This window comes from Danio rerio, chromosome 19 (genome assembly GCF_049306965.1).
Source record: "Danio rerio strain Tuebingen ecotype United States chromosome 19, GRCz12tu, whole genome shotgun sequence".
NCBI lineage: Eukaryota > Metazoa > Chordata > Actinopteri > Cypriniformes > Danionidae > Danio > Danio rerio.
The window spans coordinates 51,302,501-51,330,000 of record NC_133194.1 but is presented as its reverse complement, the minus strand read 5'-3'; the positions used below and the strand labels follow the sequence as shown (position 1 = coordinate 51,330,000).

The window sequence follows — 27,500 nt, the reverse complement described above, 5'->3', positions numbered from 1 at the left end:
ACGTTTGTGGCAAATGAGTCGCACGTCGTTCACACCGCAGGACAGTAATCCACCTCTAGACCTGTATGCAGTTTACTCACACAAATACTTAACTCTGCATCTGATGTGAACCAGCATGAAAGGCTGTTATCACCTTCTGTTGGTCCGGAGTGCGTTAGATTATTATTATTATTATTTTTAAACAAAGGCATGTAAAACGGTTTATAAAAACATGACCTAATCCAGCCCTGACCTGCATTTAACAGCCATGAAGATGTCCATCTGCTGTCTGGGGACCTGCATGAGGTGAAGGTGACTCTGCATGACCTCACACTGATCCACAGTGAACACACAGCCCGACTCCACGATCTGCACACACATCACCATCATCATCATCATCATCATCTCCAGTACAGCATGTGAGCATCTGAGCGTCAGCTTTACCTTGGAGGTGAGCAGAATGAGCTCTGGCACAAAGTTGATCAGTCTTCGGTCACTCGCAAACTTAAACACAGCCAACACCAGCTCTGGAGGAGGCTGCAGGAAAACACCATGAGTTAGGGATGTTTTCCAGAGTTGTCATCTCAGAATAAAGCCTGACAGGTTTATCAGCAGCCTGATGTGAAGCGCAGCACTGCTGTAGAAGACAGACGGCTTTATTCTGAGATAACAATCATCCTATATGTACTTTATCCTGATTATTACACAGCTACTGGCCACTAAACAGAACAATTAGACAAAACACTGTTATGAGCTGCAATAGTTTATTTATTATTTAATTAAATGTGAAACTGACAAACTGATACAGCTGATGGAGCATACACTAACCTGCCCATTATTCAGACACTAGATGGAGACAAACAGTCTAAAGCAGCTGATGGAGTATACACTAACCTGCCCATTATTCAGACACTACATAGCGCCAAACAGTCAAAAACAGCTGATAGAGTATACATACTAATATACTAATAAATAAAGTGTGTCTTGAAGCCAGCAGCACTCACCAGCTTCTTGTGTGTGAGCAGCAGGTTCAGGACGGCTAAAAATTCTCTCAGTAAACCCATATTGAGGAGAATGGAGAGCAGAGAGTTGACCGTCTCCTGGCTGAAGCTCCCACTGGGGGGACAGCGACTGTAATATCCCATAAACACCTCCACTTCACACACACACACACAAACACACAGAAAACATTATTAGGCCAGCGATTGCAATGTTTTCCAAAACAATTCACCCCTAAATTAATTGCACTACTGGTCAAAACTTTTAGGACAGTCAGATGTTCAATGTAAATATTTTTGCTCACCAAGCCTGCAAATATTTGATCCAAAGCACAGCAAACACTGTACAATTAGGATATATTTTACCATTTTAAATAACTGTTTGTTTATATATATATTTATTTAATAAGATGGGGCGTCATGGTGGCTCAGTGGTGTCGCACTGTGGCCTCACAGCAAGACGGTCTCTGGTTTGAGTCTCGGCTGGGTCAGTTGGTGTTTCTGTGTGGAGTTTGCATGTTCTCCCCATGTTGGCGTGGGTTTCCTCCGGGTGCTCCGGTTTCCCCCACAGTCCAAACACATGCGGTATAGGGAATTGTATACGTTTAACTTGTAATTAATCATCTGCTGTGTAAAACATATGCTGGAATAGTCGGCGGTTCATCATCATGAGACAATTGTTGAATAGTTTTAGGACAATTTTGATAAAAGGATTTGATCCATCAGATGTTGACTTCTGGATTTTATCAAATTAAAAAAAATGCTTATTTTAAACAGGCAAAAATGTGACTATAATAGTGCTGTAGATCAAATTAACACAGGCCTGATGAGCAGAAGAGACGCTTTAATAATAATAATAATAAAACACTTAATCTTTCCGTTTTAAACTGTTTCCTGATAGTGTACGTGTTTAATAAAGCTGTGTTACCTGCCCGCAGAATAAGAACCACTTTTCCAGCATGACAGAACTTCTTCACCATTTCCATACAGAACTGAAGCAGAAAAACAGTCCAGTGAACACACACACACACACACACACACACACACACACACACACACACACACTGAAGGATGCAAACACTAGGGATGCTGCAATACTCTGTACATTATTGAAGCATTCAGTATGATGGATGCATTTATTTGCATTAAAACTTAAATGATGATCATTAGAAACATGTTGTCTGTAGCTTTCTCATTGTGCTGCATCTTAAAGTTAAAACAGCTCATCCTGCAGTCTGAGTTTAATATTAATCAAACAGCAGGAGAGAATGAAATCTCTGTTCTTGACGGAATAACTATATAATGGTTAACCTTTATTTTATTTATACAGTTATCGTATATTTATTTTACAGTTATCGTTATATCGTCAGGGACTGGTCAGTTTATGTAACTGAAATCTGCGGTTAGACATGAGAAACCTGAAAAGCAGTTTATTTCAGTATTTGCCATATTGCATTCAGTGTTTTTTATTATATCTTTAGTTAACAAAACTTTATAAACATATCATACTATTGTTGCATCTCTAGTAACAACACTGAGCAAACACACACACACACACACACCGTCTCATCTCCATCTCTCGGCACATGCAGGAACCTACACACACCACTCCGCAGGCAGGTGCTGTGATCGCTGAAGTAGAACCTACAATACTGTAAAAACACACACACACACACACACACACACACACACACTAGATATGAGCTGTTTGTGGAGAAAATCTGTCATCTTAATTTCCCTCTCACTCACACTGATGTGTGGAGTTCTCAGAGCAGGCGGCTCTTTAGCCGTCACTTCACGACCTGCATCATCAAACACAATCAGCTTTAGATTCATTACTCAGACCAAACAGTACAAACACTGATCTCACACTGTGCTGACGTACCGCTGAAGCAGGAGTCCGTCACGGGTCTCGGCGCTCTGCTGCTTATTACTGAAATACTGTTCAGATTGCTGGAGTCTCTGCTCGGCTGGTTGTTGTTACAGTCTATTCCAGCATTCTAGAAGAGGAGGAGAAGTGCTGTGTTCACATTCACTCAATCACTCCTTTAAACTGGTTGCTCAAAACAGCTGATTCATTCATTCATCTTTATGAATGAATCTGTAAATCGCTGACACAAAATAAGATTCATACAGGAAGTAGCTGTGAGATGCACAGGTGTTCTGCTCTGGCTTTATATTTATGTTATGAAGAGGGTGGCACGGTGCTGCAGTGATTAGCACTGTGACCTCACAGCAAGAAGGTCTCTGGTTTGAGTCTCGGCTGGGTCAGTTGGTGTTTCTGTGTGGAGTTTGCATGTTCTCCCCGTGTTGGTGTGGGTTTCCTCTGGGTGCTCCGGTTTCCCCCACAGTCCAAACACATGCACTATAGGGGAACTGATCAACTTAACTGGCCATAGTGTGTGTGTGTGTGTGTGTGTATGGGTGTTTCCCAGTACTGGGTTGTGACTGGAAGTGCATCCGCTGTGTAAAACATATGCTAGTGCTTCATTCCGCTGTGGGGACCCCTGATGAATAAATGGGCTAAGCTGAAGGAAATGAATGGTTATGAAGATATGTGAACTGACCTCAGACTTTACAGTGTTCAGACTCTGGACAGGCTGAGATCTGCAAACCTGCATCTCATTTACTGTAAAACAAAAACAAATCAGTTTTTAAAATAAACATAATTCCTCTAAGACCCTGACAGTAGGAGAGGAATACAGCTGAATATCCACGGTAGATAATTGTACAGTTGAAGTCAGAATTATTCACCCCCCCCTTTGAATTTTGTTTTCTTCTTTAAATATTTCCCAAATGATGTTGAACAGATTGAGCAAATGTTCACAGTATGTCTGATAATATTTGTTCTTATGGAGAAAGTCTTATTAGTTTTATTTCGGCTAGAATAAAAGCAGTTTTTTTTATTTTTTATAAACCATTTAAGGTCAATATTATTAGCCCCTTTCAGCTATATTTTTATCGAGTCTTCATAACAAACCATCGTCATACAATGACTTGCCTAATTACCCTAACCTGCCTAGTTACCCTAATTAACCTAGTTAAGCCTTTAAATGTCACTTTAAGCTGTATAGAAGTGTAAAAGAGCACATGTAAATTGCTTCCTTGTCCTCATTTGCAAGCCGCTTTGGATAAAAGTGTTTGCTAAATGACTGAAATGTAAATATAATGTAAATGTCTTGAAGAATATCTAGTCAATATTATTTACTGTCATCATGACAAAGAGAAAATAAATCAGTTATTAGAGATGAGTTATTAACACTATTATGATTAGAAATGTGCTGGTGAAATCGGTGTTAAACAGAAATTGGGGGAAAAATAAACAGGGGGCGAATAATCCAGGGGTTAGGGTTAATAATTCTGACATTAACTGTATATTTAAATAAGTAATTCACCGTTCACACACCTTTTGAACCACTGTCACTCAGATGATCCGTCTGGACATCTTCAGCCACTTTGCTGGTGCTTTAAAAGAAACAAAAAAACAACAACATTCAGTAAAAATCAGAAATTAAATGCATCTCTGGCCATTCACTGAGCATGTTTCTCCATTCAAATGCACTACTCTACTCTTCATTGTTTTTCTATGCAAAAGCACACTTGGCAAATGTGGGTCAGTGTTGATCTTGCATCTCTCGTAGCACCTCACACATGAGCGCTGTCTTTTTAAGATGTCGTGACAAGTTGAAATAATTCACACTTCCATACACAGCGTCACTCAATATCACTAACACAGCAGTGGACCAATAAGAAGAACTCAGGGGTGGGGCTAGTGTTGCAGCTTCTGTTTACAGGGGTTGTTGCTGAAAGTTTACAAGAATTATTTATAATATTTATAAAATTTCCCATTTATTGTATTTTATTAACGACTACCCCCACCCCACACGACCGTCACAGCACTGTAAAAATATGAATTATTGTTATACAGTGCCATAAAAAAATGCTGCTATAATAATGTGCATATCACGCTTCAGACCGGCTGCGTATCTGCTCTAGACTTTACAGTTTACGGTAGCACGTTGGCATGACAACTGTTTTATTCGACATTACCATGGAGGCGCTTAAAACAAAATACTCCTAAATACTGTGCTGCACTTTAGATGCAAACATGAGTTATTTATCAGGGGTCACCACAGCGGAATGAACCGCTAAATCATCCAGCGTAACTTTTACACAGCAGATGCCCTTCTAGCTGCAACCCAGTACTGGGAAACACCCATACACACTCATACACTACAGCCAGTTTAGTTGATCAGTTCCCCTATAGTGCATGTGTTTGGACTGTGGGGGAAACTGGAGCACCCGGAGGAAACCCACGCCAACACGGGGAGAACATGCAAACTCCACACAGAAACACCAACTGACCCAGCCGAGGCTCAAACCAGTGACCTTCTTGCTGTGAAACCACAGTGCTAACCACTGAGCCACAGTGTCGCCTCTATGATTTTTATTAAAATAAATGTTTTTTTATAATAATATCAGAAGGTTTGTAAGATAAATCATTTTTTGCCGTCGTCTCATACTTTAGTTTCTCATCAAATCTTCTGACCAATTAAATGCTTTCTAGTGTCGGAGATGCCCCGCCCCCTTTTTCCTCATTAGCTTTTCACTTGAGCTTAAACACTCCCACTGGCTGAACTGAGGAAAACTAAAAGGGGAGGAGCTACTCTATGCCCCGCCCTCTCACCATGTTTCAGTCGAGATTTAGTCAAAACTGAAATAATAACCTGCACAGTTCAAAGCATATTCTGATATTATGATGAAATATGAAAGTACCCCTCAGTGTGTTGCTCCCAGATGACCTCACAGTGTTGATCCTCCATTTTTGTCAGAGTGTCTTGATTCTTGGTTGGTGCGTCCTGTTGAGTCTTGGCTTCAGAAACCACAGTCCCGAACAGCTCTGGATCATCCTGAATCACATCCAGCACCAGGACGTCTTCTTCATACGCTCGAGAAACATCCAGAAAGCTCTCTTCAACTCTATGAGACTGAGAACAAGCTTGTGTATTATTATTATTATTAGTATTCATCGAACACACCCCATCATCATCATCATCATCATCAGATGAAGATGAAGATGGTGCAGAAACACCTCCAGCATCTTGGTTTTCCTCCTCAGAGGACATGTCTGTGTGTGTTTGTCCGTCAGACGCTGGCTTCACTTCTCCTTCAGGATTACTGCTGTGTGAATGAGCGGCAGATTCTCCTTCAGTCTGATCCACTGATGAGCTGTCCTGAGCTTTCAGCACTCCCACTTTAATACACATCTGCGAGAGCAATGCTGGGTTATAAACCGCTCCTTCATCAGCTTTTCTGCTCTGATCCTCAAACTGTGAAATAGGGAGGATGCTGAATTTAGCACATTTGGAATCTCCAACCAAATGATCAGCTGGTTCCCAAACGCCAGGAGCATCAGGGTGATCTTCATGATCAAGCAGGGAATGATGTCTAAGAAGACCGTTTGCTTCTAATGACGCCTCAAAGCCACAGCCGTCGAGTTTGCAGCTGTTGACCTGTTCAGTGCTGTGTTCCTGACTCTGGTTTAGCTCTGCATGTTCTGAAATAGCAGTCACAGAGAATCCTGAAGTCCTTTTTAGCACACAAGTGGACGTATTTTCACACAACACCGAGCTCTGCTGATTCAGCACATCAGGAATATCTCCACTTATTAATCTACATGGAGTGTCTGCATGACTTTTCCGAGAGTAAACCTCCTCCGCTGCTTCAGAACGCTCGTTTTTCTCTTCATCATCCTGAGCTGTGTTTGTGAATGTGGCGGTGATTATCCAGCGAGCTCCATTTCTGGGTGATCTGAGCTCCTCAGGAGGACCCGTTCTAGGAAAGGGCCACGGTTTGCAAGTGCGAGCGCATGATGATTTGGGAATGAAAATGTATGCTTGCGTTCGCTGGCAGGAGAAACTCTCTGGTGCATTCGCAGACTCTGCATCTGAATCCTGGTTTCTGCCATCCTCATCAGGACCGCTCTCACGGTCATCATCTTCACTTCTGAAGCCGAAGCCGTTGACCGACACTCTTCTGAGCACTAGAGGTGGCACACGGCGCTCAGGGCTGGATGTGTTTCCAGATATGTGGTTCACTGGACAGTGTTTCTGTTTCTCTGGACAGTTATTAGCACATGCTGGAGCGACAGTATCTGGACTCTCCGACAGTCTCATCGTCTCCGGATCCTCTACCAGACAAGCGTCCGATTCCTCGAGCGATCCTTCAGAGATGTGCGCGCCGCCACACGGAGCATCACCTGATGAGAGAGAAGCACAGCTATGTTTGGTTGCGGTGGAAAGTTTCCTGGAGCGTCTACGTTTCCTGATGCTGTGCGGATGAGGATGCGTGAGAACACCGAACTCTGTCTGCAAGCACTGCTGCTGCGCTCTCCTGCTCGCCGTTTGTTTTAGCACCGCTGGCAGGACACAGGAGAAATCACGTGAGGCTATGCGAAACACTCGGCCGACATCGCAGAGCTTCACCGTGGGGTTTTTCTCGAGTGCTGAGGCGTGACGGGACGCTGAGGGAGTTCTCTGCTTTTCTGCGCTCAGGCTGGGGCGGCCAGCTCTGGGTCTGGGATTGAGTAAACGGACCAGATTCTTACTAGAGGGAGGAGGAGGAGGATTGTATTTTACATCACCACACAAAGCACAGCACGCGTTTTTCACCGAGCGCTTCCTCGACCTTTCCTCTGACCTAAGCCGTCTCAGCTCAACTTTTGAACTGAAATCTGAAATCAGAGACAAGAAAAAAGGGTGAAAGCAAAAATGCTAATTAATATGAGGATCCTCACAGCTACTAGCTCAGTGATGTCTGCATTAAAGAGGCAGATTACACTAAAATAAAAACTCATTTCCCCACACTCGAGTGCTTTCAAACTAAGTGCTTTAGTTTATTCTGAATTTTCATTTTTATATTCTGAATTTTTTTATGCATATTAGCCTGTTAAATGGAGCGTTCACATTAAAATACAAATCTCCACACTCAAGGGGCATGAGTTTTATTTTCACATCTTGAGAATCAGCTGATGGCCATTCTTAGGTGTTAAAGGCGCAGTTCACTCATTTTCCCATCATTTATTAACCCTTAAGTGGTTCTAAACACTTATGAACAACATCTGCATTAAAGGGGCAGTTCACACAAAAAATTAAATATTCTCATCATTTAGTCACACTCACGCGGTTCTAAACTGTGGTTCTATGAGTTTTATTCTTAATTTTTGAGAACTAATTTATACTAATGGCCATTCTTAGATGTTTAAGGCACAATTCAACCAAATATTTACATTTTCCCATCATTTATTAACACATAAGTGGTTCTAAATATTCAACTTCCTTTACAAAACTAGATATTGTGAACAATGTTAAAAAAAACAAAAAAACATTGACGTTAACCTCCCCGAGCTTTAGCGGCCACATATGTGGACAGCACATTTTAGCTCTTAAGCAGTGTCATCCTGCAACTGTTTTACAGCATATGAAGTGTCCCAAACGCTATTTTTCACTGTCCAAAATGGGCAAAAATTTTGTTTTTAATCTCCGACAGTCAAAGCAAGTTCAAAAAAACATGTATATGTTATATATTCATTAAGAAACAGGCGGGATAAAGTGTTTTATGTAAATTCGGACTACGAGTCCAGATATATGGACATCATATTTCTCCAAAAGTACATCATTTCAAAATATGATACTCAGGTTTTATTCCAATCAGGTTTCAATAAACCCAAAAAGCAAAGAGAAATAAAAAGTGCATGTATAAAAAACACCTTGGGCCTTAAGAGTTTAATAATAGTAGGGCTGCATGCACAATATTGTTAAAATCTGATATTGCGATATTTAGTTTTTGTCTAGTTTCACAAGACAGGTTGAACAGCTCTATTTGATGGTTTTCAGAGGACTAACACTATTCAGGTACAAACATTGAATAAACACAATGCAAAAAAAAAGATTTTCTTACTTTGTCTTGTTTACCGTCCAAATATCAAAAAAAGTTCTTAAACCAAGAAACAATATTATATTTAGATTTCGTTTTCAGAAGACAAAAGTAAAAACTAAGAGCTTTGTTTGCTTGTTTTAAGGAAACTATCTTCCCGTGTTGGTGTGGGTTTCCAAGCACATGCGCTATAGGGGAACTGATCAACTACACTGCCTGTAGGGATGCAAGGGTTTTAAATTTTGGTTGTATGATTATAGTCTAGAAATAATCAGTTTTCACGAATATTTGCATTCAATGATTTCAAAACTCCACTAATTTAAAACTAGTTTAAAATCGTTTTAAATTTCGTTTTGTAGTTTCGGCCCAACTAAATATTTGTCGCTGTTTTAATTGTTTAAGTTTATTTGAGTAATTATAGAAAAGTCAGTGGATATTACGGACTCATTTATTCAATGTGTTTTTGGTCATTATTAATGCACCGGCAAAAGTAGACCCAGTGGCAAAATTATCACACCACGGCTGCTGTAATGACTCTCACGCCTCGTGCAGACGCACTGCTTCTGGCATTCGCCACATGATTGCTTTCACCAGCGCCATTATTTGTAACTTTAACTGGGTTTGCAAACCTGTGTACTTCCCATTGCATCTTCCTCAAACCGTTAGCTATTGCAGTTCCTGCAGGCACAAAAGCCCCGTCATCTCAACTAGGTGCACCTGAAAAGCGCGAGTGTGTTGCGTTGCGTGCGTGTCCCTCCATTGGAAATAACGAACCTGGATGAGCTTGACCTTAGTTAATATCCCCCGTCATAGTTAGTCCAGTGTGTGTGGTTATTAGTCTTGGTGTACAAACTAGTCCACAGTTGGTATAACTTTGTTTAGTTGCTGCAGTTTTTTTCTGTACAGAAATGCGGTGTTGAGAAGCCGTTACGATTAATTAACCGTGACGAATCAAATCACGGTTAATAGTGAAACCAGTTAATTGTTGCATCCCTAACTGGAATTAGTGTACGAGTGTGTGTGTGAATAAGTATGTATGGGTGTTTCCTAGTGAAGTGTTGCAGCTGGAAGGGCATTAGCTGAGTAATACATATGCTGGATACGTTGGTGGTTTATTCCACTGAATAATAAAGAGACTAAGCCGACAAGAAAATGAATGATTGAATAAATTAAGGAAATTATCTACAGTGAGGTCGTGAAATAATCTTGTTTTCACTCTGACATGTAGACATTTGGACTAGAAACAAGACAAAAAATGTTAAGTAAGAAATGAAATTGAAGAAACTTGAACAGGTGTAGAACATTTGGGTTATTTATTTACTGGTGAACTGTCTCTTTAAATCAAATACAGTAAGCTAGGCGGAGTCTTCCTCATGGTTCACTCTCCCTCATGCCATTCCACATTAATATGAGTGTTTTCCTTTGGCAAACCTGCAGTTTCTTGAACAATAGTCATAGCTGCGGGTGCATCACCGCAAGTCTACAAACTCCCAAACTCACATTTACGATTCTGACCTTCATTCTAAGTCTGTAAATAGGTTAATTGAAATTCAGGTCTATTAATTGAGAAGAAAACAAACTTACAATAGTGAGCAGGTCAGAAATAAAATAAAAATTCTTTATCGATGACGAAAGCAGCTGATATTCAGCTCAGTGGATGATCTCCATCAGTATATCCGTCTATTGATTATTAAACACTGATCGGCATTATCATCTGACAGCAGGAGGGCGGGAAAACACGAGAGATCACTTCTGTGAATGGATATTTTATCAGATGTGAACTCTCTCTCTGTCTGCAGTGACAGTCAGTGTTTGTTTACCTCAGTCAATTAAACAGCAGGTAAAGGTGTGTTGCTCAAATGTGTCTCTTACTTGCACTTGTCCTTCCGGTTAAACTCGCGCGACTTCTGCGCGCTTCCGTCCTGATGGCGGTCTTCGCCTCACCGGCAAACAGTCTCCTCTGTGTTCCCTTTTCCCGCCGAGGCACGGTCGGCCGCGAGAGTGTGTTCTGAGCGCCGTGTTTTACCGATTGTCGCGCGGGCGGAATGAGTTCTGGCGGTTCGACGGAAACATTAACGTTACCAGACTCGACGCTGTTTATAACGGAGAGCGCATGCGCGTCCGTTGGGCCGACAATCACGCGCTTCCCGCCATTTCGCGGTTTGTTTCTGGCGAAGCACAACGCTAAACGCAACCGGCAGAAGATTTCGCGTTTATGTTCGGATAACCGGTTTTTGGAGGCCGGCATAGCCTCGGGATCTGCTCCGGTAATAACACTCACTTTGGAGGAGACTGTACCTGGATCAGCTGTTGCCGGTTTCGGAGAGCCGCCGTCCACAGGTGGATTCACAGCACACACGGGTTTAACGTTAGATCCGGTCCATCGCCGTTTATTCGGCTCCGGTTTATTCTCCGGTTTAAACGAGTCCCGCTTCAGTTTGATCCTCGTGCCACACGGGAACATCTCTGACGCATGCGCGAACGATAAAACCGCACCTGTGGCGGAATAAACGACTTAAAACTTCTCAGTGTCACAAATATCAGCTTTCAGACACTAAACCGACTGATGGATTCAACACAACCGATTCTGAGAATCAAACAACATCAACGGAAGCAACGGACGAGTAACTTAGATGACGAGCGCGTGAACGGAGAAACGTGCGTCTGACGCGATGAAAATAAAACTCAAGCGGTTATACAAACAGACGTATAGTACGTCGACAGCCAGTGTTTTATAAAGAGACTATTGATTAAATAGTTGTTCCTCAATACCTGTCCGCGTCACTGTTTATTACTAATAGAATTAAACACACTCCCACGTCCAATCTCCGTGTCAGGCATGCGCAATGGAGCTCAGCGTGATCGAGCGGTCAGTGGGAAACACACCGCCGCCGCGTGGCGCATTCACACACTGCACTAGTGCTGTTTACATTCAAGTGGCACTCACTTTACATGAAAACACAAACAAATGACATATTACAAATAGGATCAGTTCTGTTTCCATCTCGTCAATGTTTTTGATTATTTTTTAATTTATACCATGTTCATTAAGAGTCAGTGCAGTGTTGACAGAACTGAACTAATATGATCATCATACTTATTGCTTACAGTGTGTGTGTGTGTGTGTGTGTGTATACTTGTGAATTTAATTGTCCTCACTTATATAGTGAAATATAAAGTGTTGACATTTTCACTAATTAAAACACGTATCAATCAGCCAGAGCGGGCTTTTGTTACTTTATAATGATCATGCACTTTTTTCCTGTGAGGGTTGTTTATGAGTAGAGTTCATCCAGACAGAAATACGAAGGAAGTCATGGGCAGTGTCCTCACTAAGATAGTAAAACAAGTGTTTGTGTGTGTGCATGAGAGCAAGCACAATTGTTCCACAATGCATTTGTGGCTATTTAAAGTGTAAGAATGTATATTAGGGGATTTTGTGAGATGTTTTAGCATTTAAAGCACTGCTAATCTCGTGCACATTATTTATTTACTGCATGGATAAATGAAGAGTGTTCTGTGTGCTGTGATGTGCTGGACTTATTGCCAGTTTATCTCTGAAATGCTGTTTTGACAAAATCTTTGTATAGAAATAATGCAGTGTGCATCAACACACAAATATTGTTTGTTTGCATTATTTACTAAAATCTAAAATGTTTAAATGAAAACCTAAGCAGATTAATTAAAGATGATATGAAGAGCACTTAAGTTTATTATTATTATGCACACAAGTTTATATTCTGTGGTAATCTGCTGCTGCTATGACACAAGTGAACTTCTGTATCTCCTATATCTCTGGCCATCTGAGATGAACTGTTAAATAGAGAAGAACACACTCGATGACCTGTTGGTGTTGAAACAGCAGTGACTGCTGAGATATTTATCTGATTTCACCGCATGTTTGTGCACATTTGCATCTATATATATATATATATATATTTTACTGTAGACTCTTCCATAAAGCTGATGTAGATCAGCACTCTTTACCACTCGAGGACAGACAGGTATGAATATTAATGAAGCTTTATTTTCAATATCATTTGACTAATCCAGCAAGCTGTAGTTAATATATATTTTAGTTATTTGATCATCAGTTTGTTTCTCACTGTTTTATAATCTTCATTAAGTGTGATTTTATGATGTCTAATTATCTGTGATGTTTGTTGTGACGGTGTCTCAGATCATGATGGGTGAACCTGTGATGTTGTGGCTCGCTCTGCTCTTGGGGTTGTGTGTCACTGATGTGGCGCCGGGTGAGTTCACATTTATTATTCACATTTATACATGAGGGCTGCATGGGGGAACAGTGGGTAGCACTTTCACCTCACAACCAGTAGGTCACTGGTTCGAGCCTCGGCAGGGTCAGTTGGCGTTTCTGTGTGGAGTTTGCATGTTCTCCTCGTGTTGGTGTGGGTTTCCTCCGGGTGCTTCAGTTTCCCTCAAACAAAGCCCAATTGTCTGTAGATTAATAAAGGGACTAAGTCGAAAAAGAATGATTTAATCATGAACCTATGCTTTTATAGAAAAAGATTTACAAATGAGGATAAAAGAAGCACTTCATCATCAGAGAGCATCTGTAGATATAAAGGGCTCCCACTGCTCATGGAAACACTGAAATATGTTAAAAAGTTCTTCCAGATATTGAAAATATATATATTATTATGTAAATTCAGGGATTTCTTTTAGGTAATTTTAATTTAAACTTATCAAAATGTAATTTTCTATATTAGTTTTGCCCCTGTTATTATTGGTTTGGCTTTTTTCAGCTCCATTTTACTTCTCTAAGCCAGTGTTTCTCAACCACGTTCCTTTAGTACCACCAGCACTACATATTTCCAGGTCTCTTTAACCAAACACAAATCAAACTCAGATCATCAACTCTTCAGCAGAGACTGAAAGACCTGTTATTGGTGTGTCAGAGGAGACATCCAAAACATGCAGTGTTGGTGGTCCTCCAGGAACATGGTTGAGAAGCACTGCTCTAAACTGTTAGTCACTTAAGTCAAATGCTGTCACCAACCTGTTCATTAAGGGTTAGGCAAACATGTCTGAATAGTGTGTGTTTTAGGAGTTTTGGCTGTAAAATCACCACCTTAAAGACACTTTAACTAAATGTAAAGTTTTAAAAAGTACTATCACTGCAAAAAATGAGTTTGTGTCCTCTTTCTGGTCCAAATATCTAAAGATTCTGAAATCAAATTTTCTACACAAGCGAAATCAGTATCCCGACCTGTCTGAAGGGCTAGTGGGAGTAGAATATATTTTTCAAGCCTTTACATTCACTCAAAAATTGGATAATTATGTAAGTATGTAGGCATGGGCCGGTATAAGATTCTGATGGTATGATAATCTTAGATAAAAATATCATGGTATTATGGTATTGTGCTCACCCATATAAAATACACTCTTTTTAAATGAACTTTTTTCTCTTTTGAGCACAATATATTTGATTTTGAGAATCTTTTAAAATAGTTTGGAACAGTGAACATGTCAGGCTAAATGAATTATAGACTTCTGCTGTCTTCATTAGTTTCAAAAACAGATACTTCTTACAATTTAAAATGGCATCTTAGGATATCTTTTCTTTTACCTTGACTCTTCCAAACGGTATAACTTTATAATTAATTGGTTAAATGTGTATATAAGTGTGTCAGCTAAGCTTGGTCAGTGTGTTGTTACCTAAGAGTCCTGATGTCAAAACATACAATCTGGTTGATTAATTTTCCTTCAGCTTAGTTCCTTATTTATCAGCAGTTGCCACAGTGGAATGAACCGCCAACTATTCCAGCATGTTTTACACAGTGGATGCCCTTCCGGGTGCAACCCAGTATTGGGAAACACCCATACACACTCATTCACACACACTCATACACTACGGCCAGTGTAGTTGATCAGTTCCCCTATAGCGCATGTGTTTGGACTGTGGGGGAAACCGGAGCACCCGGAGGAAACCCACACCAACACGGGGAGAACATGCAAACTCCACACAGAAACACCAACTGACCCAGCCGAGACTCAAACCAGCGACCTTCTTACTGTGAGGCTACCCACTGCGCCACTGTGACGCCATTATATTAGTTTTGTTTCCAATAAATGTTCTTTCTTTTACGTTGTAACTCAAATGAGCGGGTCGTAACCATGAGCGTGTGTGTGCGTGTGTGTGTGTGTGTGTGTGTGTGTGTGTGTGTGTGTGTGTTCAGCTAATCTGGCTCTGGGCGCCGCAGCGGTGCAGTCGTCCACTGGAGACCCCAATGGAAACGCTGAGCACGCAGTGGACGGAAACACAGAAGCAGACTACCGTAAGGGCTCCTGCACACACACCAGCCGTGAGTTTAACCCCTGGTGGAGGGTGGATCTGGGTGGAGTGTCCAGCGTCAACAAAGTCACCATCACCAACAGAGGAGACTGCTGTGAGGAGCGCATACGTGGAGCGCAGATCCGCATCGGGGACAGCCTGGAGAACAACGGAAACAACAACCAGCTGTAGGAGTTATCCACACACACACACACACACACACACACACACACACACACACCGCCAGCAGTTTGATTATTCACCACTGATTTGCTTGTTGTTGTAATAAAGCAGGGGTGCCCAAACTCCTGGAGAGTCGGTGTCCTGCAAAGTTTAGTTCCAACCCCATTCACACACCTGGGCTAGCTAATACAGCTCTTACTAGACTTCTAGAAACATCCGTGCAGGTGTGTTGAGGCAAGCTGGAGCTAAATCTGCAGGACACCGGCCCTCCAGGACTGAGTTGGGGCACTGCTGTAATAAACACTTGTATGATGTGATAATGATGCGCACGCAGACATTATGCAGCTTTTACAGATTTCCTGAAGTGTGCTGCTTCTAGTGTCATGTAGATCAATCATATAATGTGTGTGTCCTCATGTTTCTCCCTGTGTGTGTGCATCTGTATATGTGTGTGTGTGTGTGTGTGTGTGTTTGCATGTGTGCACAGAGCTGCTACTCTTCTGGATGCTATTAAAGGCTCTCAGACGTTCGAGTTTCAGCCGATTCAGGGCCGATACCTCAATGTTTTCCTGCCCGGGAATGATGAAACTCTGAGTCTGTGTGAAGTGGAGGTGTTTTCAGGTGAGACGGCTCTTATTTCACTGCATTATCTGCTGCATCAGCCATAAAAGAACTTTAAATAAGTGTCTTATCTTCAACATGTTGAGCTTTAAAACTAATTAATTTGTATATTTGCATTCACTACTTACTGCTTTTTTATATATTTATTATCTGTTTATTGTCCTGTCTGTCTCTGTAATTCTGTTGCACTGTAGAAGCTCTGTCACCAAAACAAATTCCTTGTATGTGCAAACACACCTGGCATTATAGCTCTTTCTGATCCTAATGAAACTGTTCTTGCAATATTGCTGATAAAGCAGAAAACTTCACAGAAAGCAGAACCCGGCTAGAGTGAAGTCACTGAAGAGCTTGATCTGATCAGAGAGTCAGCTGTTGTTTGAATCGGTGTTTAGGGAGCAAACCTTTTGTTTTTTGTTGTACACTGCATCTGAAAAGTGTTGACAGCGCTTCAGTTTCTCCACGTGTTTATGTTACAGCCTTATTCCAAAATGGATTAACTTAATTGATTTCCTCAACATTCTACACACAATCCCCCATAATGACCATGTGGAGAGAGTTTTTTAAATTGTTGAAAACTTATTAAGAATAAAAAGCTGATAAATCACATGTAAACTGAGCTCAGGTTCATTCTGGAGATGTTCCAGCAGCTTCATTGGAGTTCAGCTGTGCTCAATTCAGCTGATGGACATGATCTGATCAGGCTACACCTGTCTATATAAGGGCCCAGGGTCGACAGTGCATGACAAAGCACAAACCAAGCATGAAGTCAAAGGAACTGTCAGTAGAGCTCTGAGACAGGATTGTCTGGAGGCACAAGGCTGGGGAAGGTGACAGAAACATTTCTGCTGCTCTGAAAGTCCCAATTAGCACAGCAGGACAATGACCCAAAGCACACTACCAAAATATCAATGGAGCGGCACAGCAACAACTCTGGGAATGTCCTTGAGTGGCTCAGCCAGAGCCCAGACCTAAATCCTATTGAACATCTCTGGAGAGATCTGAAAATGGCTGTACACCGTCACTTCCCATCCAACCTGATAGAGCTTGAGAGAACCTGCAAAGAGCAGAAATCCCCAAAGACAGGTGTGCAGAGCTCGTGCATCATATTCAGAAAGACTCGAGGATGTAATAGCTGCCAAAGGGGCATTAACAGAGTGTTGAGCAAAGGAATACTGATGTACATCTGATTTTACAGATGTTTTATTCTTAATAAATCTGCAACAAGTTCAAAAACTCTTTCACCACATGGTCATTATGGGGGATTGTGTGTAGAATGTTGAGGAAATCAATTTACTCCATTGTGGAATAAGACTGTAACATAAACACATGTGGAGAAACTGAAGTGCTGTCAGTACTTTCCGGATGCAGTGTTGATAAAATGTTTAATTTGTAATAAATGTAAATGTAATGCAGTATAAAACCTTGATATTTAATCTATCATTTAAGAGAATTTGCATATTGTTTTGTGAATAGATTGTAAGTTTAGCCAGGGTCTCTCAGAGGGGCTTACATTAGTTAAACGTTTTTAATTTCTTTAATAAAGCTAAAGGCCATTCATTCATTTTCTTTCAGTTTAATCCCTTTATTCATCAGGGGTTGCCACAGTGGAATGAACCGCCAACTATTCCAGCATATAATATTTTACACAGTAGATGCCCTTCCAGCTGCAACCCAGTACTGGGAAATAAAGGCCATGCATGATTGATTCCAATGAAAAGAATTAAAAGTTTAATTTCTGTTGTTTGTGTTGAGGTTTATAGCCGATTCAAATAGTTTTACATGATTAAATAATGTGTAGCTGACGCTGATTGGTCAGCTTGTATTTTTTGTTTATTGTTTTGTATTTCATTATTTAAATGTTTATTGGTATGTGTTTATGTTACTAATTTCGTTGTTTCCGGTTGGCTTGAGTGGGAGGTCACATGATTCTCTTTGATTGATTTAACCTGTGAGAGTTTGTATGGTCACTCAGCATAGTGAGATCTCAATGCAAGCACCTGTTAAATGCTCCAGTTTATTCTACAGCTGGTTATCAGGCCAACACGGCAAACTAAACATTGTTTTATATATTATTTGTTTATTTGAGGTCCTTTTGATTGTGTTTGTGTGAAACATTTGGTTTGTTTATTTGTTTATCTTTTAGTTTTCAGAATGTTCAATAAATAAAACGTATGATGGACATTAGTATTTGGTATTGTGAACTGTTTTAATAACCAGCGGGTAGCTACATAATGTATTTAATAATTAAGTGACCTTTTAAACAGTAATTATATTGAAAAAAGCCTTTTAAATGCAATTTTTAAGTCATGAAAAGGATTTGTAATTAGTCATGAATGTAACATCACTGAATGTGGCGGCTTGTATTTGGCCTGTGTAATATTCCTACAGCTAGTCTATAGCATTAGTGTGTGTGTGTGTGTGTGTGTGTGTGTGTGTGTGTGTGTGTGTGTGTGTGTGTGTGTGTGTGTGTGTGTGTGTGTGTGTGTGTGTGTGTGTGTGTGTGTGTTCTAATGTAGCAGGTCCATCAAAGAATATTGCCGCTGGAGCCGCCGCCATTCAGTCCTCCACTTGGCCTCATGATGGTGACGCAGGGAACGCTGTGGACGGAAGCACTGAGTCTGAGTATCAGGAGGGCTCCTGTTCACACACTCTGGGGGAAACCAACCCGTGGTGGAGGGTGGATCTAGGGAGAGTGTTCAGCATCCGCCGTGTCAGCATCACCAACAGAGGAGACTGCTGTGAGGAGAGGTTAAACGGAGCTGAGATCCGCATCGGGAACAGCCTGGAGAACAACGGAAACAGCAACCACCTGTGAGTCTCACACACTGCACACACAGATGAAGACGTCCAGACCTCAGGTTCCTGCTTATTTGCCCTCTACAATCACGATCACTGCTGTTTCTCCTGCTCTGTGTGTGTGTGTGTGTGTGTGTGTGTGTGTGTGTGTGTGTGTGTGTGTGTGTGTGTGTGCGCAGAGTTGCGACTGTCGAGCACATTCCAGCTGGAAACACCGAGACGTTTGAGTTCCAGCCGGTTCAGGGCAGATTCCTCAACATTGTACTGCCTGGTGTAAACGTTTACCTCACTCTGTGTGAAGTGCAGGTGTTCACAGGTGAGAGAGGACACTGACAAACTGTGTGTGTGTGTGTGTGTTTTGCTGTAATGATGTTCTGATCTCTTTGTCAGACTGAGGACTGAGCTGAAGCGGATCACAGAAACAGGAATACACAGCAGACTCAGTTTGGCTCGAATCTTCCAGTTTCTGCTAATGTTGTAATAAAGATGAGTGTCTGAGAGCTGTTTCAGTGCAAGCTTCATTCATGACTACACCTCTCTACACAGCTTTACTGAACACTGCTGCTGTAATGAGCGTGAGATAGAGCCTGCATTAATCAAGCATCTTACTCAATATGAACTCCTGTCCTCGTCTCCTCGACAGGGAATGTGAGTTCTTAAACATTCTTTATAGAGCTGCTTATTGATATATGGTGACTAGGGGTCAAACATAACACAGAAAATACAAGTATATACTCACAGTTGAAAGCAGAAGTCTACATACACTCCAACATAAATGAACATAACCATTTTTAAATGTCTGATGGTAAATGACACTAAATGTTCACTATTTCAGGTCTGTCAGGATTACCTAAATGATTTACATTTTCTAAATGCCAGAATAAAAGGAGAATATTTTATTTATTTCTAGACAGTCAGAAGTTTACACACATTTCCATGGTATGTTTTTAGTTTTGCTTTTAAACTGTATAACTTTGGTCAGATGTTTTGGGTCTCCTTCACAAGCTTCTCACAGTAGTTTGCAGGAGTTTTGGCCCATTCCTCCTGCAGAATTGCTGTAACTGAGTCAGATTTGTGGGCTGTCTTGCTCGCACAAGCTTTTTCAACTCTGCCCACACATTCTCTATAGGATTGAGGTCAGGGCTTTGTGATGGCCACTCCAAAACATTCACTCTGTTGTCCTTAAAGCACATTTGAACAGATTTGGCAGTGTGTTTAGGGTCATGGTCTGTCTGGAAGACCCATTTGTGGGCAAGTTGTAATGTCCTGGCTGATGTGTTGAGATGTTGCTTCAGTATTTCTCCATAATGTTCTGTCTTCATGATGCCATCTATGCTGTGAAGTGGACCAGTCCCTCCTGCAGCAAAACAGCCCCACAACATGACGCTGCCGCCCCCATACTGCACAGTTGGGATGGTGTTCTAGGCTTGTGCGCTTTCCTGTTTGTCCTCCAGATGTAACACTGCTCATTATGGCCAAACAGTTCAATCTGGACATCTCTCCACACATTAGTCTTTCCCCAGTGTCGTTCAGCTAATGGTAATCTGGCTTTGCTGTTGATTCTGGCTTGTTGATTTTCCCATGTTGTGTTTGAGCTTTTCCTGCAACACTATTCTACAGTTGTGCCTCACATTAACTCAAATGTTGTCAATCAGCCAATCAGAAACCTCCAAAACCCTGACATCATCATCTGAGCTTTACAGAGGCAGAATAATCTTATTGTGTGTAAACTTGACTTTCAACAAGAGTTATAACAATTCCTCAAATTTCTCTCTCTCATTATTCTGCTGTTGAGCAGAACAGAAACACATGATCATCCTGACTTACCTTCAAGAGAAACAGTTTAGTCACATGAACAGCTGACTTTATAAAAGTGGTGATGTGGCTTTTATTCAGTGATGTACACTTCTGCTTTTAACTGTAAGCGTTTCTTTAAAGCAGGGCTGCCCAAACCTTTTTGTTTGAAGGGCCAAAAACCAAATATCAATGTGAGCCATGGGCTAAAGGTAAATAAACCAAACTATATTACATTAAAGTTGCCACGGCTAATTTCCAGATATATTTATTTAAGTAAATTATCATTAAATATTTTTAATATTTAAAAAAAAATGAAATATTACTTTACATTGTAATATCTAATGCAGTATATGCAGGGTTCATACGGTTCGGGAAAACCTGGAAAAGTCATGAAATTTGGAAAAAGCATTTTCCAGGCCTGGACAAATAAACAAATAAACCCAAAATGTTTTGTAAGAGTCATGAGAATTTGTTTAACAGTGATCTGTGTACTTGAATATATTCGAGATGAACTTGACTTATACTTATGACACTATGTTTGATGGGTAAACTTGAAATAAATAAAATAGATGAATAAAGCAATAGCTTAAAAGAGCAATAGCAGTTTTAGCTTCGCTCTCCTTCTTGCTGCCGCTGTAACTCGATGCATGTTGAGTGTGTGTCCAGAAACCATCTCTAACTGCAGTGAGAAGATACTGTCAGTGCTAAAGGCTAATTAGCACTAATCTTAAGTCTAATGAAAACACAAGCCAACATTATACAATTTTCAGGAAAATACTTTTTAAAAACTATTTTACAGATAAAAATAAATAAATATTAACTTCATGGATTGTCATGGTTTTTGATATGCTGTAATCTGAACATGCATTTTTTTCTTATTTATCACGTGCACATACATGAAACGAAACAAGATCATCAATATTTACCTTAAAGTTTTGGAAAAGTCATGGAATTATAGAAATAAAAATGTGTATGAACCCTGAGTATAATGTTTACAATAACACTGTGGAGTTCAATGCTGAATTCATGTAACTGAGGCCAGCTATAAGAGCTGTGCATGTAAACCTCACTCCTCTGACCTCTAAAGCTGCTCTAGCGACAAACGGTACAGTTTGTGGTCTTTAGCCTACTTGGTAGAGCAACTGACTAACCATACGGAAAGTTGCTGGCTCGATACCAGCTTGGAGTGAGTTGGGTGTTGTTGGACCAGCAGGGTTACATCAAGACTAATCTGACTGCAAAGACTTTGGTAATCAAGTCATTGAATTATAGTAGTAAAAGTGTGGATGAACCCTGAGTATAACGTTTAAAATAACACTGGAGTTCAATGCTGAATTCATTTGTCAAGATGAGTCTGACTGCAAAGACTTTGGTGATCAAATCCAGTCATTGTCAGGTGACAGTCTGTACATTTAAACAAAATCTGAATAATTTGCTCCATTTAATTGAAGCATTTAATTTAGGTTAGCTTTTAACAAACAAACAAAGGGTTACATTACATTTGAACTGATAATCCCTAAACCATCCGCATCATTCTCAGATGGTAAAACTTTGGCCTGCGGGCTCGACTTTGTGCTTTAAAGCTTTAGTGACAACATTAATGTCGAAATATGAGTGAAATAATGTTCATCATTCAGATCATACTCATTAAACACTCGCTGTACTTATTAAAGTACGTTAAAGAGTGAGTGTATTAAATCTGATTGTGTGTGAAATGAAGAAGAACTGTGATGAAGAATGAAGATTTCAGAGTCGAGACAAACCTGTGATTCTTAAAGAGTCTTTTAATGTCAAAGTGATTGTTGTACTTTTCCACAGACACCAGTAAACTCAAATCACAATTGATCAGCTCTCTTCTGGAATTGGTGAATTGCATCACAGTCATTATCTCCAATAACCCAGCAAGTTGACCGAGACCTTCTGAAGTAAGAGCTGTGAAGAGTTGAGTCAGTGGTGTTTTGGGGAACTGCAGGACTCTGCTGCTGGAGATAAGGAGATTCTGCACATTCATCATCATCATGAAACAGCTCTGAGCTGCTGAAGATCTTAATCTGATCTTACTACACTGAAACACATTGACAAATACTGTCACTGTTTTCTGTACACTGCTCAAACACTGCAGCACAGGCTTATCTTAGTTTAATTTATCTGCAGCATTTCATGGACAAGCCAAACATATGATCTTGTTTTCAGAAATGATCATTTAGAAGAGAGTTTTTCCCTAAAAAGGTAAAGAAAAGAGAAAAGGGTAAGAGAAAAGATCTTGTTTTCTTTATGACGCAAGATTATTCTGCTTACTTCAGTTTTGCTTGTTTTAATGAGAAACTCTCTTTATTTTGACTCATTATTACTGAAAACAAGCCTATAGATGTTTTTCTTGTCTAGAAAATGCGGACTGATTTTAGTATTTTAGATATTTTGGACTGGAAACAAGACTAAAACTCAGCAAGAAAAGCATTTTTGCAGTGCAAAGTGAACCAATGGAAGAAGTTTTAATGTCAACAGGGTTTGGCAGTAATTCAGTGAATTAATCAATGCTTCCAGTTAGTAATACAGGATAATGTTTCACTCTGGGTTGAAATGCTGTCAGCATCAGATCATTTTCTCTTATTATGATTCAGTATTTCTACATTATTAATAGTACATCACTACTTCTGTGAAGTTGTTAAAGTAGTTTCAGGATTAGTTATATTTCCCCTGATCAGTGTAGTACAGTACAGTTAGCACTGTTACTGTGTGATTGTGGTGAGTAAAGTGTTGAAAAGGTTCGGGCTCGTCCGGGATTTGAACCCGGGACCTCTCGCACCCTAAGCGAGAATCATACCCCTAGACCAACGAGCCTGACAGAAGAAAACTGCACAACTCCAGAACTCAGACTGACACGTCTCAACCTAAATTACATCTGCATGGAGCTGAGAGAGACAGGGAATCTGCGCATGCGCGGCCTGTAGGCTGCTCCACCCAGCGGACACACCGAGCACTGCTGGCTCCAAACTCTGCATTTCTGTAAGCTCCCGCATGTGAAATACTGTAGTCATTTATAGTGTTTTTGATCCATATATATATCACTGTATATATTATAGTATCCCTACAACTCTTTGTTAATGAATGCAATGTTAATGAAATTGGTAAACGTATAAATACTGCAGTGTACTGGGCTTTTACTACAGTAAACTGTGGTGTACTGTAGTAGAATATACCCTCTAGTTGTAGAAAACTACGTGTACGCTCATTTGTTTATATTAGTTCTTATATTACCATAGCAACTGTAGAATTAACTCAAAGATCAAATACTTTGTTACCATAGCAACTGAATCACCACAACAGATCAATTACTTCAGCTGATGTGTTACCATAGCAACTGTAGAATCACCACAGCAGATTGATTCAAGTGCTTTACTATAGTACTGCTCAAAAACACTACAGTGTTTACTATAAGTGTGAGCCAATATAATCCAAGTACTGTGTTTCAGATATATTTCATATTTCAAAATGAGTGAAATGATGTTGAAATAGTGGCAGAGGTCATGAGGAGAGCTCCTGCTGTGTGTGTGTGTGTGTGTGTGTGTGTGTGTGTGTATGTGTGTGTGCGCTTGTGTGTGTGTCTCAGTTGTTCTGTGGCTCTGTGTGTTTGACAGAGTTGCAGATCTCCAGCACAGCCCGGTTGAAGTCCTCCGGCTGGTCAGCGAACACGTAATGACCAGCGCCCTGAATCACCTGCAGGAGCACACACACACACACACACACACACACACACACACACACACACACACACACACACACACACACACACACACACACACACACACAGACACACACACACACAGACACACACACACACACACAAACACACACACACACACACACACACACACACACACACACACACACACACACACACACACACACACACACACACAGAGGTTTCATCATTCACACGGTTTGCTGAAGAGTTTCATGTCAACAGTAGAGATCAGTCAGATAATATATGAGATGAAGCCACAACCCTACATCAATACTCCACTCTGGAATGAATTGTGTACAGCTTTAGCAACACTCTAGAAATGCTTATTTGGATTAACCCAATTCTGGGCTGATTAAGTTAACTTGAGTTCAGTTTAACCCAGTCATGGCCGGTCATGCAGACACTCACTATGACTTCAGTGTGTGATCCGGGCCGCATTTCCTGCAGGATTCTTCCTGATTGTCCGTCAATGCAGGAGCGAGAGCCGTAGATGAAGCTGATGGGCAGAGACGGGCTGATCTTATCCATTCGCTCGAGCAGGGGGTGCTGGGGCCACCCGTATGGGACTGTCATGTTCTTAAAGCCCACCTCTCCACTGCACACATACAGCACAGGACATCTGAGAACACCTGTGAACACTTATGAACACCTGTGAACATCTGTGAACATCTATGAAGACATGTGAGCATCTATGAACATCCATGTACACCTGTGAACATCTATGAAGACATGTGAACATCTATGAAGACAAGTGAACATCTATGAACATCTATGAACACCTGTGAACATCTATGAACATCTATGAACACCTGTGAACACCTATGAAAATCTATGAACACCTGTGAACATCTATGAACATCTATGAACACCTGTGAACATCTATGAACACCTGTGAACATCTATGAACACCTGTGAACATCTATGAACACCTGTGAACATCTATGAACACCTGTGAACATCTATGAACACCTATGAACACCTGTGAACATCTATGAACATCTATGAACACCTGTGAACATCTATGAACATCTATGAACACCTGTGAACATCTATGAACACCTGTGAACATCTATGAACACCTGTGAACATCTATGAACACCTATGAACACCTGTGAACATCTATGAACATATATGAACACCTGTGAACATCTATGAACACCTGTGAACATCTATGAACATCTATGAACATCTATGAACATCTATGAACACCTGTGAACATCTATGAACATCTATGAACACCTGTGAACATCTATGAAGACATGTGAACATCTATGAACATCTTTGAACACCTGTGAACATCTATGAACATCTATGAACACCTGTGAACATCTATGAAGACATGTGAACATCTATGAACATCTTTGAACACCTGTGAACATCTATAAACATCTATGAACACCTGTGAACATCTATGAACATATATGAACACCTGTGAACATCTATGAACACCTGTGAACATCTATGAACACCTGTGAACATCTATGAACATCTATGAACATCTATGAACACCTGTGAACATCTATGAACATCTATGAACATCTATGAACATCTATGAACACCTGTGAACATCTATGAAGACATGTGAACATCTATGAACATCTTTGAACACCTGTGAACATCTATGAACATCTATGAACACATGTGAACACCTATGAACATCTATGAACACCTGTGAACACCTATGAACATCTATGAACACCTGTGAACATCTATGAACATCTATGAACACCTGTGAACATCTATGAACATCTATGAACACATGTGAACACCTATGAACATCTATGAACACCTGTGAACATCTATGAACATCCATGTACACATATGAACATCTATGAACACCTATGAACATCTGTGGACATCTATGAACACCTGTGAATGCCTATGAACACTGCGTCTGCGTCTGCTGGATGGGAGAGTTGAGCTGTACCTGGCCGTCTGTGTGTTGATGTGGTAAATGTAGTCCGGCACAGTGTTGTCAGAGAACAGAGCAGAGTATTTCTGCTTGAAGTCTGAGCGCAGCAGCTGCAGCAGCAGAGGACCTGCACCACAAACAGCTCACTTTAACACTCGCAGCATGGTCATTCATTTACCGTTAGTTTGCTGTGAGGGAATGATGCGCAAAAAGGAAGCCCCGCCCCCTACTCAATATTCAGATTCTGTTGTAAGTACATCAACATACTGAAATCCTCCACAACTTCCAGACCACGCAGACTTATTACTGCAATGAACAACAGTGCATGTTACACCTCATCTGAGTATTTGAGCTTGATGTCAGTGTCGGGTAATGATTGACAGATGTTGGGTCTGTTTCTCACCCAGGGGTCCCGCAAGCCGCAGCAGAGCCAGAGGGTTGAACGGATTCATAGCAGCTCCGAACACTTTAATCCAGAAGGGAACCCAGCGCTCCGGGGCACTGGGTCTGGCGGAGAAACCCCACGGCTCCACCAGAATCAGGTGCTTCACTCTGAGCAAACAGACATACAGCATTCATACAGCATTCATAAAGCAGACCCAGAGCAATCATACAGCAGACATAGAGCATTCATAAAGCATTCATACAGCAGGCATAAAGCATTAATAAAGCATTCACACAGCAGACCTAGAGCAGACACAGAGCATTCATACAGCAGACATAGAGCATTCATAAAGCATTCATACAGCAGGCATTGAGCATTCATAAAGCATTCATACAGCAGGCATAATGCATTCATAAAGCATTCATACAGTAGACATACAGCATTCATTCAGCAGACATAGAAAATTCATTTAGCATTCATACAACAGGCATAGAGCATTCATAAAGCATCCACACAGCAGACCTAGAGTAGACACAGAGCATTCATACAGCAGTCATAGAGCATCCATAAAGCATTCATACAGCAGGCATAAAGCATTAATAAAGCAGTCATACAGCAGGCATAGAGCATTCATAAAGCATTCACACAGCAGACCTAGAGCAGACACAGAGCATTCATACAGCAGACAAAGAGCATTCATAAAGCATTCATACAGCAGGCATAGAGCATTCATAAAGCATTCATACAACAGGCATAGAGCATTCATAAAGCATCCACACAGCAGACCTAGAGTAGACACAGAGCATTCATACAGCAGACAAAGAGCATTCATAAAGCATTCATACAGCAGGCAT

General features: G+C 40.8%; 3 protein-coding genes and 1 non-coding gene across 20 annotated transcripts in view; 1 reads left to right on the top strand and 3 right to left on the bottom strand.

The window, feature by feature from the left end:
* topaz1 (testis and ovary specific TOPAZ 1) overlaps positions 1-11,767 on the bottom strand; it is a 17,593-nt gene extending 5,826 nt beyond the window's left edge. For 4 of the 13 annotated variants that reach the window (XR_012395283.1, XM_073931959.1, XM_009294484.5 and 1 more), the window contains exons 1-11: positions 10,785-11,682; positions 5,754-7,710; positions 4,384-4,442; positions 3,545-3,606; positions 2,863-2,977; positions 2,727-2,779; positions 2,540-2,629; positions 1,906-1,969; positions 984-1,135; positions 424-516; positions 233-348 (exon numbers count right to left, since the gene is read on the bottom strand). Coding sequence is in view for 11 of the 13 variants with exons in the window: in XM_073931959.1 (XP_073788060.1) it covers positions 233-348; positions 424-516; positions 984-1,135; positions 1,906-1,969; positions 2,540-2,629; positions 2,727-2,779; positions 2,863-2,977; positions 3,545-3,606; positions 4,384-4,442; positions 5,754-7,710; positions 10,785-11,376 (3,353 nt within the window). In the remaining 2 variants the exon portion in view is untranslated. The other 9 variants (XR_012395284.1, XM_073931966.1, XM_073931963.1 and 6 more) reach the window with 4 other exon arrangements.
* Positions 1-19,307, top strand: part of si:ch73-359m17.2 — a 20,457-nt gene extending 1,150 nt beyond the window's left edge. Inside the window, exons 1-7 of one of the 5 annotated variants that reach the window (XM_073931236.1) lie at positions 1-430; positions 13,093-13,165; positions 15,113-15,395; positions 15,878-16,011; positions 18,528-18,822; positions 18,987-19,123; positions 19,198-19,307. The exon at positions 1-430 is cut by the window's left edge and continues 1,150 nt beyond it. In XM_073931236.1, coding sequence (XP_073787337.1) covers positions 13,096-13,165; positions 15,113-15,395; positions 15,878-16,011; positions 18,528-18,822; positions 18,987-19,123; positions 19,198-19,202 — 924 coding nt within the window. In that variant the 5' untranslated portion in view covers positions 1-430; positions 13,093-13,095 and the 3' untranslated portion in view covers positions 19,203-19,307. 5 annotated transcript variants of the gene reach the window in all.
* Positions 19,308-22,364: 3,057 nt separating this feature from the next.
* The window catches only part of abhd5b (abhydrolase domain containing 5, lysophosphatidic acid acyltransferase b), a 7,193-nt gene continuing 2,057 nt past the window's right edge, over positions 22,365-27,500 (bottom strand). The window contains exons 4-7 of the mRNA XM_002665609.7: positions 26,665-26,813; positions 26,277-26,388; positions 24,758-24,944; positions 22,365-24,321 (exon numbers count right to left, since the gene is read on the bottom strand). Coding sequence (XP_002665655.3) covers positions 24,211-24,321; positions 24,758-24,944; positions 26,277-26,388; positions 26,665-26,813 — 559 coding nt within the window. The 3' untranslated portion in view covers positions 22,365-24,210. The remainder of the gene's footprint in view (positions 24,322-24,757; positions 24,945-26,276; positions 26,389-26,664; positions 26,814-27,500) is intronic.
* trnap-agg (transfer RNA proline (anticodon AGG)) lies at positions 23,374-23,445 on the bottom strand. Its single transcript has one exon. It is a non-coding gene; the product is annotated as a tRNA-Pro (tRNA).